Source organism: Siniperca chuatsi, linkage group LG21, assembly GCF_020085105.1.
Source record: "Siniperca chuatsi isolate FFG_IHB_CAS linkage group LG21, ASM2008510v1, whole genome shotgun sequence".
NCBI lineage: Eukaryota > Metazoa > Chordata > Actinopteri > Centrarchiformes > Sinipercidae > Siniperca > Siniperca chuatsi.
The window spans coordinates 15,799,103-15,825,915 of NC_058062.1; the positions used below are offsets into that span (position 1 = coordinate 15,799,103).

General features: G+C 40.0%; 2 protein-coding genes and 2 gene segments (V, D, J or C); 2 read left to right on the top strand and 2 right to left on the bottom strand.

Moving 5' to 3' along the window:
- The window catches only part of LOC122868479, a 253,183-nt gene that overhangs the window by 57,275 nt on the left and 169,095 nt on the right, over window positions 1–26,813 (bottom strand).
- Window positions 1–26,813, bottom strand: part of LOC122868505 — a 249,715-nt gene that overhangs the window by 41,706 nt on the left and 181,196 nt on the right. Inside the window, 1 exon segment of the V gene segment in view lies at window positions 9,340–9,346. Coding sequence covers window positions 9,340–9,346 — 7 coding nt within the window.
- LOC122868482 overlaps window positions 1–26,813 on the top strand; it is a gene marked incomplete at its 5' end in the record, with an annotated part of 296,170 nt that overhangs the window by 17,821 nt on the left and 251,536 nt on the right.
- On the top strand, window positions 1,104–19,325 carry LOC122868483. The segment is given in 12 exon segments: window positions 1,104–1,157; window positions 1,244–1,553; window positions 6,496–6,502; window positions 12,270–12,324; window positions 14,208–14,498; window positions 14,727–15,011; window positions 15,175–15,486; window positions 15,632–15,946; window positions 16,203–16,529; window positions 16,675–16,986; window positions 17,707–17,861; window positions 18,989–19,325. Coding segments are annotated over 12 exon segments (2,433 nt in total).

Genomic DNA, 26,813 nt, shown 5'->3' on the forward strand with positions numbered 1-26,813 from the left:
TCCACAGACAACAAACAGCAATGTGATCTTAATGACATCTGAGTTTTCTATGTACTTTGACTTTGTATATTTTAAACTCACAAGTAATATTTATTCTCTTTATGATGTTACATTACTCACAGCATTATTTAATACTAAATTACCCATGTCACATTCACAAACCATAAATTATATGGAATCAGTTTGAAAAGAGAAACAAACTGAAAAACATTTGATCACAGAGTGAACTTGGCTGCATCAGAAGATCATTAGAAATGTATTTATATATTGATATTGATATTTATTCATACCTCTATAACTGATGTGCAATATCCTCCGTCTCATTATAAATAAGCTACAGTTAACTTGGCAGTTCATGCAGTACTTTATACCAAATTATTATCATCAACCGGTAAGCCCACTTTGTACTTCACACTTATTTTATTTTATACTTATACCCACTTGGTACTTAATTTATTTTCTGACCTGTATTATAGTGTATTATATTTTTTGCTTAGTACTTCTATTCCTGTGTGCACTGACGTGATAGTGAGCTGCTGGAGCAAAAGAGTTTCCCCTCGGGGATCAATAAAGTATTTCTGATTCTGATTCAGATTCTGAAAGGTGAAATGTCCACAATCAAATATGCATTCAAAACATTGGTGGATGGTGTAATATGATGAGATGACAATAAAGCAATTTTCAAAAATTCCAGTGGATATTGGTGATCAGAGGAATACTGTAGATTATTTAGCTCATCTGCTGCTCAATATGCTTACAGGGAGTAATGAGAAACCATGTTGCCAACATGAACTTATTTTAATAAACCTTGTTTGTAAATGTGTCAGATTTCTGAACTAAAATTAACATTTTGAATATTTATTAAAAGCAAAATTGGACATGTGTTTATGGTGTTTAAAGCATGTCAGACAAACTTTGAATTAACTGACTGAGGAGTGACTCCTGATCATTGATTCTCCAGTTTCATCAAACGATAAACTGAAAGCCAAGTCCAATCTAGGTCTCTCCTCCCAGTGAGGAGGAGTCAGTGCAAAACTTGTCATGTCTTCCACCTCTACTTATCTGGCTGCAGAGAGGACGACAGAGAACAGTGGACACACAGTTTAACATGATGGACTATAGGACAGGACTGCTGCTGTTAACTCTCTGCTGGGCAGGTGAAGATCTTTACTGATATTAAACTAACTGCTTTTATTTGTGTCACCAGCTTATTTCACTTGATGTTTTTTTATCCTCTTGACAGGTGTTGATGGTCAGACTCTGACACAATCTGAACCAGTGGTTAAAAGGCCTGGAGAATCTCACAGATTGACCTGTACAGCCTCTGAGTTACACTTTACTGGCTACAGCATGCACTGGGTCAGACAGGCTCCTGGAAAAGGAGCGGAGTGGATTGCTTTTATCAATAGTGGCGGTAGCAGCATCTACTACTCTCAGTCAGTTCAAGGCCGGTTTGCCATCTCCAGAGACAACAGCAGACAGCAGCTGTATCTGCAGATGAACAGTCTGAAGACTGAAGATTCTGCTGTTTATTATTGTGCTCGAGAGCCACAGTGACTGGAGTTGGTTGAGCAGCTGTACAAAATCCTACAGTACTCATGTTTACCACAGTTATCTCACATGATTAATGACGTTGTTGAAGAAAATTATACAATACATTTAGATATAAAAATTCATAGCAAAAACAGAAAACATTATTGTCCTTTTTTATTGCAGGAATTTGAGTGGGTTATGAGATGCCCATCATTAATAAACTATTAAAATATAAATTCCAGTTTTGTTTAGTTTTGTATGTTTTGTTAATTAATATTCAATATGGAATGAAGGCTTTGCTGGCAGCTGGATCCTGTGAGGAGCTTTCAGTGGATTCACACTAATAAACACATTAGAAACACTGAATAGTCAGAAGAATGATGGAGATAATGTTGATTTCTGTTTCCACAGGTGTGAACAGTATTGATCTCATCCAGCCAGACTCAATGGTTGTGCAGCCTGGACAGTCTTTGACCATCACCTGTCAGGTCTCTGGTTATTCTCTGACTGATTATAACTATGCAACAGGTTGGATCAGTCAGCGTGACGGAAAACCAATAGACTGGATTTTAAATCGGTGGGGTGGAGGTGGTTTTCTCCAAAATGATGCTCTGAAGAACAAGTTCAGCTACAGCAGAGACACTTCTGCTGGAACAGTGACTCTAAAAGGACAGAATCTGCAGCCTGAGGACACAGCTGTGTATTACTGTGTATGTCAGCCCACAGTGATACAAACCACCAACAGACCTGCACAAATACTCAGCAACCAGCAAGACTCAACCACACACATGTTTGTAAAAGTAAATAGAAATAAGTTATTCAGTAGCCTGAGTGGCCTGTTACTCCCTGACAGAGAAGTTGTTGAGTTTTTAAATGTGTTTGACTTGAATCCTAAGAGCCTTTGAGAAGTTTGACTTTCCCTCACTACAAGGAAATGATTCATTTAAACAATTTGTATCTCTGTATTATGGTGCTGAGAAGATGTTAAAATTCTGTTTCATGTCAGAAAAATATCCTCAAACATTCAAGTTTCAGAGGTTTAATGTATCACATGCTCACACAAGATGTGCAGTGAAATGCAGGGTGGCAAACTCTTGAGGCTGTGCTAAGAAGGATAACGTGCAATAAAGAATGATAATTAGAATAAGTGTAGAAACAGAAAGAAAAATACATAAAGTATAAAAATTCTAAGACAAAAAATTTGAAATATGTTTATCAGAATCAGATATACTTTATTGATCCTCGAGGGGAAACTCTTTTGTTACAGCAGCTCACTATCACGTCAGTGCACACAGGAATAGAAGTTCTAAGCAATCAGAATATAATGCACTATAATGTAAGATAAATTAAGTACAAAGTGGATATAAGTATAAATTAAAATAGGTGTAAAGTACAAAGTGGATTTACATTTAAGTTGATGATAAGTATGTACGGTATAATAATACAATGTAATAATACAAGTAGTAAGTAATAGTGTGTGAACTGTCAAGTTAAGTGTAGCTTATTAAGATTATAATGTGACAGTGAATACTGTACAATAATAATATAATATATATTAATATATATATATATATATCTTCTTCTTCTTTTCCTTTCGGTGGTTCCCTTTCAGGGGTCGCCACAGTGAATCATGTGCCTCCATCTAACCCAGTCCTCTGCATCCTCTTCACTCACACCAATTAACTTCATGTCCTCTCTCACTACATCCATAAATCTCCTCTTTGGTCTTCCTCTAGACCTCCTGCCTGGCAGCTCCAACCTCAGCATCCTTCTACCAATATATTCACAGTCTCTCCTCTGAACATGTCCAAACCACCTCCATCTGGCCTCTCTGACTTTATCTCCGAAACATCTAACATGAGCTGTCCCTCTGATGTACTCATTCCTGATCCTGTCCATCCTCGTCACTCCCAAAGAGAACCTCAACATCTTAAGCTCTGCTACCTCCAGCTCTGCCTCTTGTCTTTTCTTCAGTGCCACTGTCTCTAAGCTGTACAACATCGCTGGTCTCACCACCGTCTTGAACACCTTTCCTTTCATTCTTGCTGATACTCTTTTATCACACAACACACCTGACACTTTTCTCCACCCGTTCCAACCTGCTTGCACTCACCTCTTCACCTCTTTTCCACAATCTCCATTGCTCTGAACCGTTGACCCTAAGTACTTAAAGTCCTGCACCTTCTTCACCTCTGCTCCCTGTAACCTCACCGTTCCACCTGGGTCCCTCTCATTGACACACATGTATTCTGTCTTACTGTGGCTAAGCTTCATTCCTCTGTTTTCCAGAGCAGACCTCCATCTCTCTAGATTTTCCTCCACCTGCTCCTTGCTCTCACTACAAATCACAATGTCATCTGCAAACATCATAGTTCCTGTCTAGCCTCATCTGTCATCCTGTCCATCACCAGAGCAAACAAGAAGGGGCTCAGAGCCGATCCTTGATGCAGACCCACCTCCACCTTGAACTCCTCTGTCACACCTACAGCACACCTTACCACGGTCTTACAGCTCTCATACATGTCCTGCACCACTCTAACATACTTCTCTGCCACTCCAGACGTCCTCATACAATACCACAGCTCCTCTCTCGGCACCCTGTCATACACTTTCTCTAAATCTACGAAGACACAAGCCAACTCCCTATGACCTTCTCTGTACTTCTCCATCAGCATCCTCAAAGCAAATACTGCATCTGTAGTACTCTTTCTAGGCATGAAACCATATTGCTGCTCACAAATGCTCACCTCTGCCCTTAGCCTAGCTTCCACTACTCTTTCCCACAACTTCATTGAATGGCTCATCAGCTTTATTCCTCTGTAGTTGCCACAGCTCTGCACATCTCCCTTGTTCTTAAAAATTGGCACCAGTACACTTCTCCTCCATTCCTCGGGCATCCTCTCACTCTCCAAGATCTTGTTAAACAAACTAGTCAGAAACTCTACTGCCACCTCTCCTAGACACTTCCATACCTCCACAGATATGTCATCAGGACCAACTGCTTTTCCACTCTTCATCCTCTTCAACATCCTCCTCACTTCACTCTTGCTAATCTTTGCTACTTCCTGCTCCACACCAGTCACCTCTTCTACTCTTCGTTCCCTTTCATTTTCCTCATTCATCAACTCTTCAAAGTACTCCTTCCATCTTCCCATCACACTCTTGGCACCTGTCAATACATTTCCATCCTTATCTTTAATCACCCTAACCTGCTGCACATCCTTCCCATCTCTATCTCTTTGTCTGGCCAACCTGTACAAATCCACCTCTCCCTCTTTAGTGTCCAACCTAGCATACAAGTCCTCATATGCTCTTTGTTTGGCCTTTGCCACCTCTACCTTCACCTTACGCTGCATCTCCCTGTACTCCTGTCTACTCTCTTCAGTCCTCTCAGTGTCCCACTTCTTCTGTATACACTCCTGCACTTCCTCGTTCCACCACCAAGTCTCCTTGTCCACTTTCCTATTTCCAGATGACACACCGAGTACCCTCCTACCTGTCTCCCTGATCACATTAGCTGTAGTGGTCCAGTCATCTGGGAGCACTTCCTGACCACCCAGAGTCTGTCTCAGCTCCTCCCTGAAAACTACACGACATTCTTCCTTTTTCAACTTCCACCACTTCGTCCTCTGCTCTGCCTTCATCCTCTTCATCTTCCTCACCACCAGAGACATTTTACACACTACCATCCTGTGTTGTCTGGCTACATTCTCCCCTACCACTACTTTTTACAGTCACTGGTCTCTTTCAGGTTACAACGTCTACACAAGATGTATTCCACCTGAGTGCTTCTACCTCCGCTCTTGTATGTCACACTATGTTCCTGCCTCTTCTGGAAGAAAGTGTTCACTACAGCCATTTCCATCTTCTTTGCAAAGTTTACCACCATCTGTCCTTCTGCGTTACTGTCCTGAAGACCAAACCTGCCCATCACATTCTCATCACCTCTGTTCCCTTCACCTACATGCCCATTGAAATCTGCACCAATCACCACTCTCTCACCTCTGGGGATGCTCTGAATCACTTCATCTAACTCACTCCAGAATTTCTCCTTCTCTTCTAACTCACATCCTACCTGTGGGGCATAACCACTCACAACATTGAACATCACCCCTTCAATTTCCAGCTTCAGACTCGTCAACCTGTCTGATACTCTTTTCACCTCTAGAACATTCCTCACAAACTCTTCTTTCAGGATAACTCCTACTCGGTTTCTCTTCCTATCTGACCCATGGTAGAACAACTTGAACCCTGCTTCTAGCCTTGCTACCTTTCCACCTGGTCTCCTGGACACACAGTATGTCCACCTTCCTTCTCTGCATCATGTCAATCAACTTTCTAGCCTTCCCTGTCATAGTCCCAACATTCAAAGTCCCTACTGTCAGTCCTACATTCTTAGCTTTCCTCTTCTCTCTCTGCCTACGAACACACCTTCCTCCTCTCCTTCTTCGTCTTTGACCAACAGTAGTCCAATTTCCACCGGTACCCTGTAGGTCAACAGCACCGGTGGCGGTCTTTGTTAACCCGGGCCCCGACCGATTCCGTATGGAAGTCATTGTCACGATTCGCATTTTTAATTTGGCATGTGTTTTACGTCGGATGCCCTTCCTGACATAACCCTCTGCATTTATCCAGATTTGGGACTGGCACAAGAAGACACTGGCTTGTGCCCCCTTGCGGTTGCATTATATATATATAAAAATGGAATTTTAAACCCGAAAAGAGTATATTGCACAGCAGTATTAACACAGAATATTGCACAATTATTTCAAGTATTACAGTGATGTTAATGGTCCAATGTCCAGTTTAATGACTTAGGGTCATACAGACTACACTTTGATGGCCACAGGCAGGAATGACTTCCTGTGGCACTCTGTGGTGCTTTTTGGGGGGAGTCTTCCACTGAAGCTACTCCTTTGATTGACCAGCACGTCATGGAGTGGGTGGGACATATTGTCCAAGATGGCATGTAGCTTGGCCAGCATCCTCCACTCTGACACCACCGCCAGAGAGTCTAGCTCCACCCCCACAATGTCACTGGCCTTACGGATCAGTTTGTTGAGTCTGTTAGCGTCTGCTACCCTCACCCTGCTGCCCCAGCATGCAACAGCATACAGGATAGCACTGGCCACCACAGACTCATAAAACATCCTCAGCATTGTCCGGCAGATGTTGAAGGACCTCAGCCTCCTTCAAAAATAGATGCGGCTCTGGCCCTTCCTGTAAAGAGCTTGAGTGTTCTTAGCCCAGTCCAGTTTATTGTCCATGTGTACTTTCAGGTATTTGTAGTCCTCAACAATGTCCACACTGACCCCCTGGATGGAAACTGGGGTCACTGGTGCCTTGGCCCTTCAAAGGTCTACAACCAGCTCCTTAGACTTTGTCGCATTGAGCTGCAGATGGTTCTGCTCACACCATGAGACAAAGTTCCCCACCACAGCCCTGTACTCAGTCTCATCACCACTGCTGATACATCCCACCACAGCAGAGTCATCAGAAAACTTCTGAAGGTGGCAGGACTCTGTGTGGCAGCTGAACTCTGTGGTGTAGATGGTGAAGAGGAAGGGAGAGAGGAAAGTCCCCTGAGGGGCCCCAGTGTTACTGACCACGCTGTCCGACACACAGTGCTGCAGACGCACGTGCTGCGGTCTGCCAGTCAGGTAGTCAACAATCCAGGACACGAGGGGGGCATCCAATGAAAGCACTGGAGAAGTCAAAAAACATGATCCTCACCATGCTTGCCGGCTTGTCCAGGTGGGTGTGGATGCGGTTCAGCAGGAAGATGATGACATCCTCAACTCCCAGCCAGGGCTGGTAGGCGAACTGAAGGGGGTCCAGGAGGGGTCTGACCATTGGCCGCAGCTGTTCCAGCACCAGTCTCTCCAGGGTCTTCATTATGTGGGACGTCAGTGTGTTTAGTGTGTATTAAAACACTAAAGTGAATATTGACCCGGTGTGTAGGTGGTATGTGCAGTTTTTCAGTATATAAAAATGATAAATGTATATATGTTACAGTTGTAAATACGTACGTATGTAAATGTGCAGGGAGGTGTGGAGGATTCACAGAGGACAATGTGCTAGACAAGGCCGAGGATACACAGAGGTCAGAGCAGTGGCCTGAGGAAAGGAGCTTTTTCTGAGTCTCTCTACTTCTGGAGGCATTTTCCTGAGGTACTGTCCCAGTAACATTCAACTATTATACAATACAAATAGCAGCCACACATTTGGTTCTATACAGTTTTTCTGTAGAAATACTGTTTATGTTTAACTCAGTAGAGTAAGGACAGTAGTAGTAGTAAGAATAGAATATTTAGATTATTGTATGCTCTCACCTGCTGCCCAATATGCTTTAATGTGTAACAGAGCCTTGAATGCCAAACAGTTCCCTTCTTAAACCTGTAGAGGGAAATCTATGCAAAGTTTTCCTGCCTCATAAACACACCATAAGGAATTCTCATGTCAATTGTGAAAAAACAGCTAGGACAGTTTTTTAAACACTCTGATCAGAAAGCACTGAATTACAGTGTCTAATACAGAAGGGAAAATATCATTTCATGGAGTTCATTCTTTATAGTTAGTATTCATGGTAACACAGTGAAGACTGTTTTGTAAATATTTTACTGTAAACATATGAGAAAATATTTATTTTCTTCATGATGTCGCGAAGGATATTGTTCAAAGCATTATTCAATGCTAAACTGCCAATGTCACATTCATGTACAAACCATAAAATACATGAATTTAGTTTGAAATGAGAAACTTGCTGAAAAACATTTGATCAGACAGCAGCTTGACTTGATCAGAACATAATCAGAAAGGTGAAATGTTCACAGTCCAACATTCAATACATTGGTTAATGATATGACCTGGTGCGATGACAATGAAGCAATTTTCTGAAATGTTAGTAGATGCTGGTGATCAGAATAAAACGGTAGATTATTTAAATTATTGTAACTGCTCTCATGTGCTGCCCTTTATGCTCAAAGTGACTAATGACAAACAGCCTTGATACCAAGATATAATAATACATGTGCTTGTGGTGTTAATACTGATAAACATTTTTTACAAATTAAAACATGTCAGACAAATGTCAGAACAGCTGACTTGGAGACTTGATTTTTGGAAATGAATTCCCCAGTTTAAGCAAATATCTCCAGTCCAGCTCTCTCCTCCCTGTGAGGAGGAGTCAATGCAAAACTCAGATGTCTTCCACCTCTACTTATCTGACTGCAGAGAGGACGACAGAGAACAGTGGACACACAGTTTAACATGATGGACTATAGGACAGGACTGCTGCTTTTATCTATCTGCTGGGCAGGTGAAGATCTTCACTGATCTTAAACTAACAGCTTTTATTCGTGTCAACAGCTTATTTAACTTTTTTATCCTCTTGACAGGTTTTGATGGTCAGACTCTGACAGCAGCTACGATATGAGCTGGATCAGACAGGCTCCTGGAAAAGGACTGGAGTGGATCGCTTATATTGGCACATCTAGTACTCCTATCCGTTACTCCCAGTCAGTCCAGGGTAGATTCACCATCTCCAGAGACGACTCCAGCAGTAAACTCTATCTACAGATGAACAGTCTGAAGACCGAGGACACAGCAGTGTATTGCTGTGCCAGAGAGACACAGTGAGAGACAATAATAGGAGAGTCATACAAAAACTACTTCCTCTATTTAACACCACCACTGGGAACACTCACTTTCTTCAGTATCACTTTTTTTTGCAATTCTGCTGATTAAGTACATGTATCACGATTTATGCAAAAGTTAACTTTTACTTTTACTTTTGAAATTAAACAGCTGCCACGTCATTTTCAGATTGTACACCAACGTTTTTAAAGAAAATGTTCCTATACACAACCAAATCCACACAAAATCTGAATTTGACTGAAATTAACAGATTTTACAGCCATAAAAAAGGACAAAAAACACACCCTTTACAGTAGCATTTAGATATGTAACAAATCAAAACCATGTTGCCTCTTTTTCTCTGGATTTTTTAAAATATCTTCTTGCTTGTCTAACCTGAGCATCATGGAAGCTCATGTTGCTCGGCTAAGATAAGTGGACACATGGATCAATACATGAGCAAAGCACAGAAGGGCATCGGCAAAGGGACCAGAGGAGCCAAACACCAACTCCTGGTGGACAGAACAGTCACCCAAGACTGCAGAACCCGACACACCAACCTGTGCACTGCCTGGATTGCACAGAAGGGCATCGGCAAAGGAACCAGAGGACCCAAACACCAACTCCTGGTTGACAGAATAGTCACCTGACTGCAGAACCCGACACACCAACCTGTGCACTGCCTGGATTGATTACAAGAAAGCATATGACTCAATGCCACACACATGGATCACTGAATGCTTGGAGATGTACAACATTCACTGAATGCTTGGAGATGTACAACATCAACAGGACTCTAAGAGACTTCATTGCAAACTCAATGAGGCTGTGGAAAACCACCCTTGAGGCCAATGGCAAGCCACTTGCACCAGTATCCATCAAATGTGGCATGTACCAAGGAGATGCTCTGTCCCCACTGCTGTTCTGCATAGGTCTGAACCCCCTCAGCCAAATAATCAACAAGACTGGCTATGGATACCGACTCAGGAATGGGGCCACCATCAGTCACCTCCTCTACATGGATGAAATCAAGCTATACGCTAAGAGCGAGCGGGACGTCGACTCACTGATCCACACCACCAGGATCTACAGCTCTGACATTGGGATGTCATTCGGGCTTGAGAAGTGTAGTTGAATGTTGATGAAGAGAGGGAAGGTAGTCCATACAGAAGGGGTCTCACTCCCAGAAGGAACAATAGCAGACATTGAGGATGGTTACAAGTATCTTGGAATACCACAGGCAAACAAGGAAAACAGCAACTGCCAAATACCTCCAACGAGTATGGCAAGTCCTAAGAAGTCAGCTCAATGGCAAGAACAAGGCCCAGGCAATAAACAGCTACGCCCAGCCAGTGATCAGATACCCTGCGGGAATAATAAGGTGGCCAAAGGAAGAGATACAGACCACAGACGTAAAGACACGAAAGCTCCTCACCATGCATGGAAGGTTCCATCCCAAATCCAGCACCCTGAGACTGTACGCTAGCCGTAAGGAAGGCGGCCGTGGACTAGTTTGTGTGAGAGCCACTATCCAGGATGAAACATCCAAGATCCACAAGTACATCAAAGATAAGGCCCCAACAGATGACGTGCTCAGTGAATGTCTCAGGGAATGGGGAACAGAGGAAGAGGTGCTGGTGGAGGTGGGAGGACAAACCCCTACATGGGATGTACCACCGAATGGGATGTAACTGAAGTGGCTGATATCAAGAAATCCTACCAATGGCTAGAGCGGGCCGGACTGAAGGACAGCACAGAGGCACTCATCATGGCTGCACAGGAGCAGGCCCTGAGCACCAGAGCAATAGAGGCCCAGATCTACCACACCAGACAAGACCCAAGGTGTAGGCTGTGCAAAGAGGCCCCTGAGACAATCCAGCACATAACTGCAGGGTGTAAGATGCTGGCAGGGAAAGCATTCATGGAGCACCATAACCAAGTGGCTGGCATAGTGTACAGGAACATCTGCACGGAGTATGGACTGGAAAACCCCAAGGTCAAAGTGGGAAACACCTCCAAAGGTGGTAGAGAATGACCGAGCCAAGATCCTGTGGGACTTCCAGATTCAGACTGACAGAATGGTAATGGCGAACCAGCCAGACATCGTGGTGGTGGACAAACAGCAGAGGAAAGCCATTGTGGTTGACGTGGCAATACCAAGTGATGGCAACATCAGGAAAAAGGAACATGAGAAACTAGAGAAGTACCAAGGGCTCAGAGAAGAACTGGAGAAGGCTTGGAAGGTGAAGGCGGCACTCGGGGCAGTGACCCCCAAACTGGAGGAGTGGCTACAGCAGATCCCTGGAAGAACATCAGACATCTCGGTCCAGAAAAGTGCAGTACTAGGAACAGCAAAGATACTGCGCAGGACACGCATCCACCCGCGGAGGGTGAAGGATGAAGTTTTTTTTATATATGTATATATGAGTTATTTTTAATTTCATTTCTTCAGATTAAAATATAAACATAAGCCATGTCATGGTATATTAATGACAGATAATGATAAAATAAATTATAAATTAAAATAACAATAATAAACTGATTATAAAATAAGTATAATGCAAATTCACCAACTTATAACGTTAAATATAGTTTTGTTGATTGGAATTTAAGTTTTGTTTTATTCTCACCCACTGCTGACAACACAGGTCCCCTGACTCTCCAATGCAGGAAACAGTGTGTTGTTTTTGTATTAGGGTTTTTCACTGTGATGGGCTTGGATGCACTGTGATATAGATCCATACAAAAACCTAAGAGCAGTAATCTGACACTCTCCCTTTCTTGTGATGGAAAAAAAGTACAGGACAAAATATTTCTCATTGGAATATGACGTAACTACTGTGTTTATCATTTTTCAATAATCAGATTTGTAGTTAAAAGTCAGTTAATTAGTAGTTTAAAGTCACAGTTAGTGCAGAGATGTAAATGTTATCTTCCAATAAATCTTAACTTAAATAACTGATTAAGAATCAACACAAAACGTGTGTTCACAGGATGACACCAGGATATAAAAGTGTCTGTGTATTTCATACACTTAATGAGCTTTTAACACATTTTTCTGGACCGTGAGGATTTTGTACAAGCAGTGAGTGGAGATGCAGCACTGTGATGCTTTCGACTACTGGGGTCGTGGGACTGAAGTCACAGTATCTTCAGGTAAGACACATTTAAATAATATATTGACTGACTAGTTTATTTTTCTTTTTATAAATGTGATTATTGGTGGTAGAGAAGTTTAACTCATGGTGTTATTTAGGTTCATACTGATGTTGGACAAACTTGAAAACAGAGCGGACAGATGTTTTTAACGCAGCTGTTTCTTAGAAAGCATTTGAAGAAGTTCTTGTTCGGCATTATCACTTAATGCAGGAGGTGGTTTGACTTGATCTTAAAATGTATTCAGCTGGATTGTAATTGCTGCTGATGAATGTCTGCATCTTTTTATTCACATTATTATTCAATACATTTTATTACTGCGGATATTAATTTTAAACCCTGCAGGGCCATACCTGCATTTTATTTTGTAAGAAGTTACCGTAAATGTGAACATAGGAATATATATTTTATTTGCATGTTTAAATACAGGGTCAGTATGTGTTTCAATTAAACAACTGAACACTGAAGAAAAACATAATGAAGTACATACTTCTATATACTATATAGAATGAAGTGTATATAGTATATCGTTTCTTTTGAAATACCACAGGGATGACTGACTTTTAAAGGACCGTATACATTTGCACTGCAGGTTCAATTGTTCATCATTTAAGTATAAAGGAATCATTTCACATCAAGTGATCTGTAATTCTTCCCAAAATAGAGCAAAAAATGCTCATCCACAATAATACATTAATACATTATAATATATTAATAATTATTATTACTGTTATAAGGCCTTGATTCCACAAAACAGTGCAATGGTTTTGGTTTTGAATGTTGGTGGAAGCCGTGGTTTTAACACGCTCAGCTCTACTCTATTTGCTGAACACATAAACAAAAAAAACAAATAAATAAAAATACTTTTTTATTGTCTTCATCTTTAATTTGCAAACTGTCGACAGTCATAGTTGTTAGTGTGCTAACTTGTTGATTATTTCTGTAACTTGTTATATTAACATGATAACTTAATCAATATGCATTCCTTTATTAGTTACTATTAAAAATATTTTCTTAAAGATTTTAAAGATAAACCTGATTTTGTTCCTTCAAAATTGTAAAGAATGATTTACGTTCCTGTTTGAAGAATTCTCAAATCCTCCTACAATGAGACGTTTTCATATTTACAGTGATGTTTATTTTAGACACAAAGCATTCCGTATTAAATAAATGAATGACATTATAAAAATAAGTTGCAATAATTAAAAAACAAATAATATATAGTTCAGTTAGAATAGTTCACAATGCCATAGTTATATCACTTTTATTGTAGTTATTTATATGATTATTTGTTTAATATTAAACACTTTGGGTCTCTATATTCTAATTCTGAGGTTGAAATCAATCATTAGCTTTTAGATGAGCAATTGAATATCTGTGATATTTATGTCAATTTGTATTTTATGATTTTAAACTTTAAAGACCAACTCTCGAGTTCTTTCCAGTGGACCGACATGGCAAACGTATTTTAAATTGATTCATTATATTTCACAAAGAGTGCAGTTTTAAATTTTAGTGCCATTGAACTCAGATCCAGTCTGTTTATCTGTGAAGAAACAAAAATAATCAATAGGACATTATTTATTAAAATGTAATATTCATTAAAATTATGTTTTGAGCAGATGTCTCTCTCTTCAGTTTCATCATGCAAACAGGCAACAGTCACAGTCGGTGTGCTGCTGTCCTGCGGATGATTTTTCCATTAGCCATCATATTACCATTCACTTATTAAGTATCATTAAGTAAACTATAAAGTATTTATTTCTAAGATGATTTAGATAAACATGCCGTTGCTGCTGGGAAAGAGTAAAGATACATTTATGTTTTATCTGTGTTCTTTAATTAACCTTTATTGGTATTTACATGTTTTGATACTTTCACAGGAACAGCTGCATCACCGACTCTGTTCCCTTTGGTTCAGTGCAACTCTGGGCCTGCAGATAAAATCACTGTTGGTTGTCTTGCACATGACTTCTACCCAAAGAGTCTTACTTTCCAGTGGACCGATGCCAGTGGGACCGCCCTGACTTCTGTGAATTATCCTCCAGCTGAGAAAAACAACAAATATACAGGAGTCAGTTTGGTCCAAGTGTCCAAATCTGACTGGGATTCATTTAAGTCTATAAATTGTTCTGTGACTCACCCTGGAGGCCCCAACACTGTGAAAGTGGAAAGTATGTGATTTTTAACTTACTATCATGGCTCTCTTATGCCTATCTGTCCACATGCATCACCTCGTTCATGTTGTTTTTATTTTGCAATGTTCAGTAATAATTTATGTTTCTCATGTTTATCCTCATCTGTCTGGTATTTTACATTCTGTTGTCAAAATTATAAAATGAATAATTATAGACTGATGTCAATTAAAACGGGTATCTCTATTTCTGCTCTTTCTTGCTTAGAGGCCTCATTTCCTCCAAAAGTGACTTTGCTATCTGTGCCAAGTGAAGACACTCAGGCCCTGGTGTGTACAAGTGAGGGTTTTCTTCCAAAAGAATTGACAGTCAAATGGAAAAAGAATGCAAACTCTGTAACTGGCTTCACTAACTGGGCGCCCCAAATAATCGGAGACGTATATTCAGCTGTCAGTGTCCTGAAGGTCAAGAACACAGACTGGGACAGTAAAGCTGTTTACACATGTGAGGTGACGCACCGAGAAACAACATATACAAAGAAGGCCTCAAAAGGTACAGGGCTACTACAGTCATTATTAATACTGCTATACTGTAACTTAGAGTAAGCTGTTAGTGACATTATAGTACACAGTATTCTCAAACATAGAGTTTTTACTGTTGCACTGAACGTCCAGATGTTAAGAAATGGTTTCCTCTGTTGCTCTCTTTTATGTAGCTCCTATCACAGTGACACTGAACCAACCAAGTCCCAAAGAAATTTTCAGCAACAAGCAGGCAGAGTTGGAGTGTATCATTACTGGACAGGACGAGACCATTGTAAATGAAATTAAAGTCACTTGGCAAATTGATGGACAAGATGTGACCGACAACATTACTGAAACAACAGAGTCTGTTGATGGTCAGCGCATCAAAACCAGCACGATGACTCGTAGTCGCACTGAGTGGCAGAGAGTCAACAAAGTGTGCTGTTCTGCCATTAGAGACGATATGACTCCAGTTATTCAAGATCTGACTGTCCACAAAGGAGGTATGTTACTGAGGGATGGAGACTCACTGGTAGAACAGTAATCTGTAAGTCTGGGGAGGCAGCCAATTTACACACACAAACACGTCATAATCTATGTATAGCAAACATAAAGCTTATATATGAACCTCGCTGTTGTTTCTTTCAGATGGGCGTGAGCCAAACGTGACAGTCCACGTCCTCCCAGAGGAGGACATCAACAAAGGAGCTGAGGTCACTCTGGTGTGTCTGGTCTCCAGTCCTGTGCTGCAGGATTACTACATCGCCTGGTCAGAAGATGAAACCAACATCTATACTGATGGCATTAACTTCCCCCCGCAGAAGACCCAACATGGCTACTCAGTTACAAGTGTTTACACCACCACCAAGGAAAAGTGGGACAAGTACAACATGTTCAACTGCCACGTCTGGCCTGCTGGCAGCAATGACTCTATGGAACCCCGAGGAGTGTCTAAGTCCCATGGTAACTCGACTGAATGTGACAAACAGTATATTCAGCTTTAAATGTGGTATTTTTGTAACATTGTTTAACAGCTTGAGAAGTATGCTGACTGTTTCAAATAAATGTTGCATGGAGACACTTTTGTTAGGGTTAGGGTCATGAATGACTTCAATATTTTAAAACAAATTGAAAAGTAAGAACAAAGGAAGCAGTTTTCAGTGAAGCCTTAAAGTAGTATAATCTGTGTATGTATGTTAAGAAATGGTTTTCTTTGTAGCTCTCTTTTATGTAGCTCCTATCACAGTGACACTGAACCAACCAAGTCCCAAAGGAATTTTCAGCAACAAGCAGGCAGAGTTGGAGTGTATCATTACTGGACAGGACGAGACCGTTGTAAATGAAATTAAAGTCACTTGGAAAATTGATGGACAAGATGTGACCGACAACATTACTGAAACAACAAAGTCTGTTGATGGTCAGCGCATCAAAACCAGCACGATGACTCGTAGTCGCACTGAGTGGCAGAGAGTCAACAAAGTGCGCTGTTCTGCCATTAGAGACGATATGACTCCAGTTATTCAAGATCTGACTGTCCACAAAGGAGGTATGTTACTGAGGGATGGAGACTCACTGGTAGAACAGTAATCTGTAAGTCTGGGAAGGCAGCCAACTTACACACACAAACACGTCATAATCTATGTATAGCAAACATAAAGCTTATATATGAACCTCGCTGTTGTTTCTTTCAGATGGGAGTGAGCCAATAGTGACAGTCCACGTCCTCCCAGAGGAGGACATCAACAAAGGAGCTGAGGTCACTCTGGTGTATCTGGTCTCCAGTCCTGTGCTGCAGGATTACTACATCGCCTGGTCAGAAGATGAAACCAACATCTATACTGATGGCATTAACTTCCCCCCACAGAAGACCCAACATGGCTACTCAGTTACAAGTGTTTACACCACCACCAAGGAAAAGTGGAACGGGCACATGTTCAACTGCAACGTCTGGCCTGCTGGCAGCAATGACTCCATGAAAACCCGAGGAGTGTCTAAGTCCCATGGTAACTCGACTGAATGTAGAAAATAGTAGATTCAGCTTTAAATGTGGTATTGTGTGCTGATGTGTTGCTCTGTCTGTGTGTGTACTCTCTGCCACGGGAACCTGTGCACTCTATGATGTCATCAGTCTTTGTGATTGTAAAAATAACAGTCAACATGTCAATTTAGTTTTGTTCGTCATCATATTGTGTTCCAATCTGTCTTTGTCACATTGTCTAACAGCTTGAGAAGTGTGCTGACTGTTTCAAATAAATGTTGCATGGAGACACTTTTGTTACATGTTCATGAATGACTTCAATATTTAAAAACTAACTGAAAAGCAAGCACGGAGCAGGCAGAGTTGGAGTGTATCATTACTGGACAGGACGAGACCATTGTAAATGAAATTAAAGTCACTTGGCAAATTGATGGACAAGATGTGACCGACAACATTAATGAAACAACAAAGTCTGTTGATGGTCAGCACGTGTTCATGAATGACTTCAATATTTTAAAACAAACTGAAAAGCAAGCATGAAGTCACAGTAGTATACTGTACTGTTCCACTGTTCAACTGGAGAAAGGTCCACACACGACGTGTGATCAAAGAGTGGATAATGCTCGATTCCACTTTATGAGCACTATTCAAGAGAGACAAAGACGTCTATATGTTATCTTAATGAAAATGCATTGTTAACACACACACACCTCTCATCTAACCACCTATACCTTCCTCCTCTTAGATTTTCCTCCAGAGTCAAAACTGGGTTTTGCTCTGAGCTGCACAGAGGATGCTATTGAAGAGGATGAGTTCAGCAGTCTGTGGTCCACAACCTCCTCCTTCATATTCCTCTTCATATCCTCTCTCTTCTATAGCATGATATTCAGCCTGGTCAAGGTAAACATGCAGGCTTTTTCTGCATTTCAGTTATACTAAGGACTAAAGACTGTACAAGATGTAATACAGGATTTATATATTCACTGAAAATAAGTAAAAAGTTTGACCAAGTACTGCACAAGTTAGAAAATAAAGCCCAGCCATGTAAACAATAAAAATGCCACATGAAGGAGAGACAATTTTGATCGACTCATCTTTGCATAGTTTTTCTGTGGGTGCGACAGTTTCTTCCCATCTGCACAGACAAGAATGTGCAGGAGAAGAAAAGACCAGAGATATGAATGTGAAAGTTAGTGATTTTCTGTCTGTGCTTGTAATGGACTGCCAACTTTTCCAGGTTTGTCCAGTTTGTGCAGTGCACATGATCTGGAAAAGGGAGACCCTTGTAATGCAATGCATCAATTTAGCTTAATAAAGTTAGACAAAAGAGACAAAAAATGAGAAACATTCAAGCATATATTTGATTATCAGCAATATCTGAAAAGTTAACTGGCACCAAATCATTCTCTCTGACTGGTGAATTGCTCTCTCTGGCTAGAACAAACCTCATGTTGAGAAACATGTGGTATTACAGGTGTATTGTGTTGATTTGGATGGACACATTCACACAGTAAAGTGGTGTGAAATGCATCACGTTCAGTTCACTAGCTCTGTTCTGAACAGAGTTTATTGGCACAGCCAACCAGCTCAGGTGAGACTGATCAACATTTAGCAGCAGCAGAGTGGAGAGCGTCTCCAACCACAGAAAATGTGCTGGTTTGTTTTAATGCTCCACTGCACAAACTGATATATCAACACTTTATTGAATTAAACACATTACAGATTCCATCTTTAAGTAACAAATCACAGGCAGTTCCAGTGTCCGGGTGTATGAAGATAAACCTTTTTTCACCATTCATCCAGTCCAGCAGTTAATATAATTGTTATAGAACACCAGTCGCCTGCAGCAAACCTGCTGGCCACAACTATCTGCTGTACTGAAGACACAGAGATCGTTTGGGTGTCAATTCTCCAGCTGGGTGAAACTCCAGATTGAAGTGATCAGTCAAACATCACCACTGTTTAACACTCTGTATTTGACAAGTGAACATAATATATTGATTTCAATTGTTGATTATTTTTTTCAGATGAAGAGACGATAAAGGATGAGATGGATGCACAGCGCAGACGACTACAGGTCTTCATTTGTTTTTTGTCTTTTTTAAAACATGTATATTATCGATGATCTACTGTACATCTGCTAAATGAAATGGTTGTCATATATAATGATTAACTAAAACTGAAAATGGATTTCTCTGTAACCTGTAGAAAAATCTAAAATACAATTGCAATTGTTAATTGTTGATATGAATACTATCACTCCCTCCGGGAAATAAACGACGCCATGGTTCTGGATACTGATGGATTTATTGCCTTTCTCATTCTTTTCTCCGCTATCACGTTCACCGTCAATGAAATCCACCGTCAAACAAAGGTCCGTGATTTTCCTGTTGCATCGTTCAAAATGTCCGTGTATAACGCATATGTACTTTAGTTCCTACTTAACATAAGCACTCAATATGCATAAATTAATTTAAACAAACATAACAAAAACATTAAAACGACAGAAATAATATGTATGGAAATTATAGAACATATTAATTGAAAGAAATATGTACGGCAGTTATAAATACATTTGGATTGTTGTTAGATTATGATTACAGAAGTTCTTGATTACTTTTCATTAAAATGTGTTAGTGAAGTGTAGCATTAACTTGTCATTGATATGTAAATAACAAATTGTACTGCAGTAGAAACAGAAATCTTTGCTTTTCATGATCATTTTGTTGATCATATTTGCTTTCATCATTAATTCAATAGATATGATACTTACAATAGATGAGATTTGTACAGACACAAACATTAAAGTATGAATATGAGTCATAGTGTGCTTGTGATCAACATAAAAAGCTTCTGAGGATTTTGTTCACAACATCTAAAATAATACCACATCAAGTCAACGTACCGTAAACTTCTGTTATCGGTTAAGCTCTGAAGGTTTTTCAATTTCCTGGAGTTTCTAAACATATCATCTTTAGAGAGTCACTTCCCCTCTCTCTGCACCTCTGGGACCACACCTGTAGCAGTGAAACTTTGTAGAAACCGTCAGAGCTACGAATAAACTTCCTCGAAGCAAGAGACTCATCTTTCACTGTGTTTATTTGCATATCAGCATGTATCCAGGCGTGAAGCGGCACACATGCATACAGCAGACACACATCCTCACACACAAAGGCAACACAAACAATCTTCAGAAAAGTGTCATCGTAAGCATTTTTAACAACTGTGAAACACCGTGATGAAGCCGGATAAATTAACAGAGATATCAAATAAAGGTACAAGTACAAGTATATTTGTGTGTTATGTTGTTTGTTCTGCTGTACGCTGCAGAGCTGTAAGTTCATGGCGGATATAGAGATGGATAGTTTCATATCAGTGTTATTCTTGGTATCTACAGCATCATGGCAGTACACAGCAGAAGGAGCTGGAAGCCTTTGAGAGCTTGTGTGATGAGTTTGGCCTTGTAACTAGTTCCTTTTCGTTCCGTCTGAGGAGTGTCACTCATTGCCACTGCTTGACTGACTGGGATATTATAAGAGGCTGCAGAGTCGAGAACGTGAAGGCGGCAGTTAAAATGTTACAACTCCTCATCATCCTCACCAGGTGCATTTATAGCATCCTCAGCAGATGAGGGAGGAGAACCAAGAACTCTCTTATCAATTACTGCTATCAGTATTTGAACATGATTCACTTTAATTCATTCTAACATAGCTGATGAGCACTTTCAGGCTGCCAACTGTATCATCTCTCCCTCTGTGTTTCTTGCTGGTCCCTGATTAGTTGCACATGTCAGGTGGTTACTTCAAACAGAGGATAAAGACAGGATCAAAAGCTCTAAATTGTGGGCGCACTTTAGCAAACTGAATGAAGACACAGCAGAGCAATATATATATATATATATTTTTAAAAAGTAGTTGCATTTAAGGGCAGTAACAACACAATGAAAGATTTAGAGAAACTGAATTTCATAAATTTGCAGAAATGTCGCATTTAAGCACATGTACTGCATCATCTTTATTATTATCTTTATTAATTATTTGTTCACTAACCATATATTGCATTATTATATATTTTACCCTCTGTTGCCGCTTAAATTAGCCATTTTATCCGCAGCGATTTTGAAAGGCCCATCTGATATATTATTATCTAGGTTACTTTTAATGTACATCTGAAATGAGCTTTGCACAGCTTGAACTACTAGGGGCTGATAGATGACCTACTTCTTCTAAACTAATTCAATACATGTATTTATTGCAGTGTTTATAGTTATTTGTTTATTGTTATTACATTAGTATGTTTATAAAATAAAACTTTATTTAAAAATATTAAAATGACTTCATGTCCTTCTTGACAATAATATCAAGCTACCAGATGAACAATTTCACTTCATAAGATGTTTAATAAAGTCAGCTTGTTGATGTGCTTGAGGGACATTTTGGTTTACATGCCAGCTAGTTAATAGAAGTCAGAAAAGTGAGTGAAGACTACCATCTAGTGGCAAAGGCTTTGTTAGGATTAAGGGAAGTGGGTTTAACTTTGGTGGCTACAGGCTCCTGGAAAAGGACTTCAAATCTCAGAGAACTCTGCAGTGAGTGATGCAACAGATGAAAGCATTTAATGTGGAGCACTGATATGTAGAGGTGAATAACCATTGATAAAATGCATGTTGTTGTTTTTTTCAAATATCCAAAGCAAAACAAAAGTCAGCTGTAAAGAAGAACAACAGATGAAATTCTAGTCCTCTGAACATCAGTTACAGCAATGTTCATTCTGCTTTTCTGTGCTCACTGTCATGTTGGCACTTTGGGTGAAAGCCAGGGAAACTAGCACAGGGCTTGAATCACAGACAAATCTCTATATTTTTGGTTGTAACAAGTGAGTAACTTTTAACTTGAATGTTAAAAGTAGCGACCATCCCTGTTTTAAAACTCTAGAGGGAAGACAAGGACTGGCTTGAGCACTTATCCCAGTAACGTCCATATACAGGAAGAAATGACAGGGAAGGAAAGAAGTGGTTGGTTTGACTTAAATGTTTGCAGCTCCTAATAAGGCTGATATTAGTGTTCGCCTCCTAAGTAACATTTCTGAAATGACCTTAAGTCTATCACAAGGCGACATAAAGGTGTGCTGTGCACCACTGCTTCTCTGATTGTTGCTTATTGTTTAGATATAATCAATCTGATGTTAGAAATTAATCTTAAATGATTGTAATGGTAATGTTGATAACCAAGTTACTCAATTTAAAACACGTGAGAACATTTTTAAATTTACAAACTTAGATGGACACTTCCTGGTCAGATTCATTCTAGTTTCACCAGACAAGTGAGATTCAAGTCCAACCCATGTGTTTATGGTGTTTAAAGCATGTCAGACAAACTTTGAATTAACTGACTGATGAATGACTCCTGATCATTGATTCTCCAGTTTCATCAAACGATAAACTGAAAGCCAAGTTCAATCCAAGTCTCTCCTCCCAGTGAGGAGGAGTCAGTGCAAAACTCAGATGTCTTCCACCTCTACTTATCTGACTGCAGAGAGGACGACAGAGAACAGTGGACACACAGTTTAACATGATGGACTATAGGACAGGACTGCTGCTTTTAACTCTCTGCTGGGCAGGTGAAGATCTTTACTGATCTTTATTTTATTTTAATTTTATCTTTGTCACCAGCTAATTTCACTTGATGTTTTTTATCCTCTTGACAGGTGTTGATGGTCAGACTCTGACAGAATCTGAACCAGTGGTTAAAAGGCCTGGAGAATCTCACAGATTGACCTGTACAGCCTCTGGATTCACATTCAGTGACTACTGGATGCACTGGGTCAGACAGGCTCCTGGAAAGGGACTGGATTGGATTGCTGCTGATGGTGGTGGTAGCAGCCAATACTACTCTCAGTCAGTCCAAGGCCGGTTTACCATCTCCAGAGACAACAGCAGACAGCAGCTGTATCTACAGATGAACAGTCTGAAGACTGAAGATTCTGCTGTTTATTATTGTGCTCGACAGCCACAGTGACTGGAGTTGGTTGAGCAGCTGTACAAAATCCTACAGGACTCATTCTTACAGGAATGATAGATCCTGAGAAATACTTTATAATTGTATTTGGTTTAAAATCATAAAAACTGGCCCTGACAAAGATTATCATTAACCAACAACAATAACCATTAAACACATAAATAAAAGATGTCTTACTCTAATAATCACTTCCTCGCAAAACAGCCAATGACATGAGCAAACCAATGATGAGCAAACCAATCTGCTGAAATCACTGTCTAATTATGAATAAAAGAAATACTACATGTACACATTTCAGCCACAATCATGTAAATATTTGGCATCTAAAGTAGGTCACAATATGAGAGTGAAAACTAATGTTGCAGTTTCTTTTATAAAATCACTAGATGGCAGTCAGTGTCAAGTTTCTCTCTCCTCTGTCACTATAAGGAGACTCTCATATCTGCTTTTCTCATTGATCTGAACTGACTGACACTCGAACCCTGGACTGAACCAGAGTTTTATACTCACACCCTTTGTGAGCTCACTGCACCACAACACTAACACAACATTGTAAGTGCTGGATCAGCAGTGACTGCAGCTCCATGTGTTCATTTAGTTGGAGTTCACCATCTCACCATCTCAAATAGATTTCAAGACAAACAGCTGGAAGACTGAAGGAGCTGCTGTTTATTCTTGTGCTTGTGAGACATTGTGATGAAAACTGAATGAATAAGTGATACTGCAATAACAACAACATCTTGCTTCCAACACTGATCTCTGTATTGAATGATGGCCAACTAACAATGAAACACACTTCATCAATAAAAATGTATTTGTCAGTGTGTTGGGACAGTTTATCATGACTCACAGCAACGCCTGTGACCTTACTGCGATTACAACATAAATTTAACTACAGTGAAAACTTTACTTAAAAAAAGCTCTGTATCATACAATATTCAGTTTCTCTACATTTACTTACACCAACTTTATGAGTTTTGAGACATACTCTTACAGTAAATCAAATCACAGCAGTGCTACTAAATTAACCATGGTGACATTTAAGTCCATATAAGCTCTTTCATAAAAATATGTTCTTTAAATAATTGATTTCACCAGTCTGGTCACTCAAGGAGACACACTGTTTACACCTTCAACTGATTTAAATAAAAATTATTCAACAATATGCAAATAAAGGTCACATATAAGGAAGTGAAGTGTGTGTGTGTGTGTGTCAGTGAGAGGACAGAAGAGCTCACATCAGTTCAGCTTCAACATCAACCATGTTCTCTGTAGCTCTGATACTGCTGCTGGCAGCTGGATCCTGTGAGGAGCTTTCAGTGGATTCACACTAATAAACACATTAGAAACACTGATTAGTCAGATGAATGATGGAGATAATGTTGATTTCTGTTTCCACAGGTGTGAACAGTATTGATCTCATCCAGCCAGACTCAATGGTTGTGCAGCCTGGACAGTCTTTGACCGTCACCTGTCAGGTCTCTGGTTATTCTCTGACTGATAACAGCTATGCAACAGGTTGGATCAGACAGCGTGAAGGAAAACCAATGGACTGGATTTTACATCGGTGGGGAGGAGGAGACTTTTACCAAAATAATGCTCTGAAGAACAAGTTCCTTTACCACACACACACTTCAACTAGCTCGGTGACATTAACAGGACAGAATCTGCAGCCTGAGGACACAGCTGTGTATTACTGTGTACGTCAGCCCACAGTGATACAAACCACCAACAGACCTGCACAAATACCCAGCAACAATGTGACTCAACCAGACACATGTTCTAACTGTGAATATTAATGAAGACATTACTCTCTGATGAATTGATAAAAATGAATGTTTATGGAATCCACTGAATCGCAGAGACGATTTTTTTGTTACTGAGGGACAGAGGATGAGTTGAGTATTTTAATTTATCCGTGCAGATCTCATTTGACCCCCTCTGACAAGATTGTCATTGTAGAACACATAACATTTATTTCCCTACTCTATCAGCATAGTTTCCAGGACTTTGGTATTTTCCTCTGCTGTTATAGAGATACTCTACTTATGGAAATGTATCTGTGTCACATGTTCCCTTTTTAAACCTGGAGAGGAGTTCTATGCAAACTCTTCCTCTCTTATAAACACACCATCAGCAACTTGTGGCAGAACACTGGGACGGTTTTATATATTTCTGAAACGCTCAGCTCAGAGAGCTGAACTACAGTGTTTATCACAGAATGGAAAATACAGTTATCTGGAGTTTATTATTTGTAGTTACTATTCATGGTGAGAAAATCTATTCTGCTTTACTTCTTTTGTAAATGTCCAACCTGTGATTTCCAAGTTTGTTGGATAATGATCACAATTTCTTTGCTTACAGGAGTTTGGAATGAGATCAAATTGGACTAGTCTCCCTCTGAGATGAAAAGACCTGGAGAGACGGTGAAGATGTCATGTATCACATCTGGTTATAGCATGACAAGCTGCTATATTCACTGGATACGACAGAGGCCAGGGAGAGCTCTGGAGTGGATTGGGAGGATGAACACAGGCTCAAACTCTGCTAGCTATGCCAGCTCCTTTCAAAGGCGTTTCATCATGACTGAAGATGTGTCCAGCAGCACTCAGTACCTCGAGGTCAAGAGCCTGACAGCAGAAGATTCTGCTGTTTAGCTCTGTGCTCGAGATACACAGTGACTGAAGACAGTGGAGCAGCTGCACAAAAACCTCCACAGACAACAAACAGCAATGTGATCTTAATGACATCTGGGTTTTCTACTTACATTTTGTATATTTTAAACTCACAAGTAATATTTATTCTCTTTATGATGTTACATTTCTCACAGTAATAGACAGAGTTCCTTCAAACAGCATTATTTAATACTAAATTACTCATGTCACATTCACAAACCATTAATGATAAAAAAAATCAGTTTGAAAATAGAAACAAGCTGAAAAACATTTGATCACAGAGTGAACTTGGCTGCATCAGAAGATCATTAGAAAGGTGAAATGTCCACAATCAAATATACATTCAAAACATTGGTGGATGGTGTAACATGATGAGATGACAATGAAGCGATTTTCAAAAATTCCAGTGGATATTTGTGATCAGAGGAATACTGTAGGTTATTTAGCTCATCTGCTGCTCAATATGCTTACAGGGAGCAATGAGAAACCATGATGCCAACATACATACATATTTGAAGTTATTTGAATAAACCTTGTTTGTAAATGTGTCAGATTTCTGAACTAAAATTAACATTTTGAAGATTTATTAAAAGCAAAGTTGGACATGTGTCTTTGGCGTTAATTCTCATAGACATTTTATGCAAATGAAATTAAAGCATGTCAGACAAACTTTGAATTAACTGACTGAGGAATGACTCCTGATCATTCATTCTCCAGTTTCATCAAACGATAAACTGAAAGCCAAGTCCAGTCCAGGTTTCTCCTCCCTGTGAGGAGGAGTCAATGCAAAACTCAGATGTCTTCCACCTCTACTTATCTGACTGCAGAGAGGACGACAGAGAACACTGGACACACAGTTTAACATGATGGACTATAGGACAGGACTGCTGCTTTTAACTCTCTGCTGGGCAGGTGAAGATCTTAATTGATATTAATTTGACATAACATTTATTTATGTAACCAACTTATTTCACTTGATGTTTTTATCCTCTTGACAGGTGTTGATGGTCAGACTCTGACAGAATCTGAACCAGTGGTTAAAAGGCCTGGAGAATCTCACAGATTGACCTGTACAGCCTCTGGATTCACATTCAGCAACTACTGGATGCATTGGGTCAGACAGGCTGCTGGAAAAGTACTGGAGTGGATTGCCTGGATTG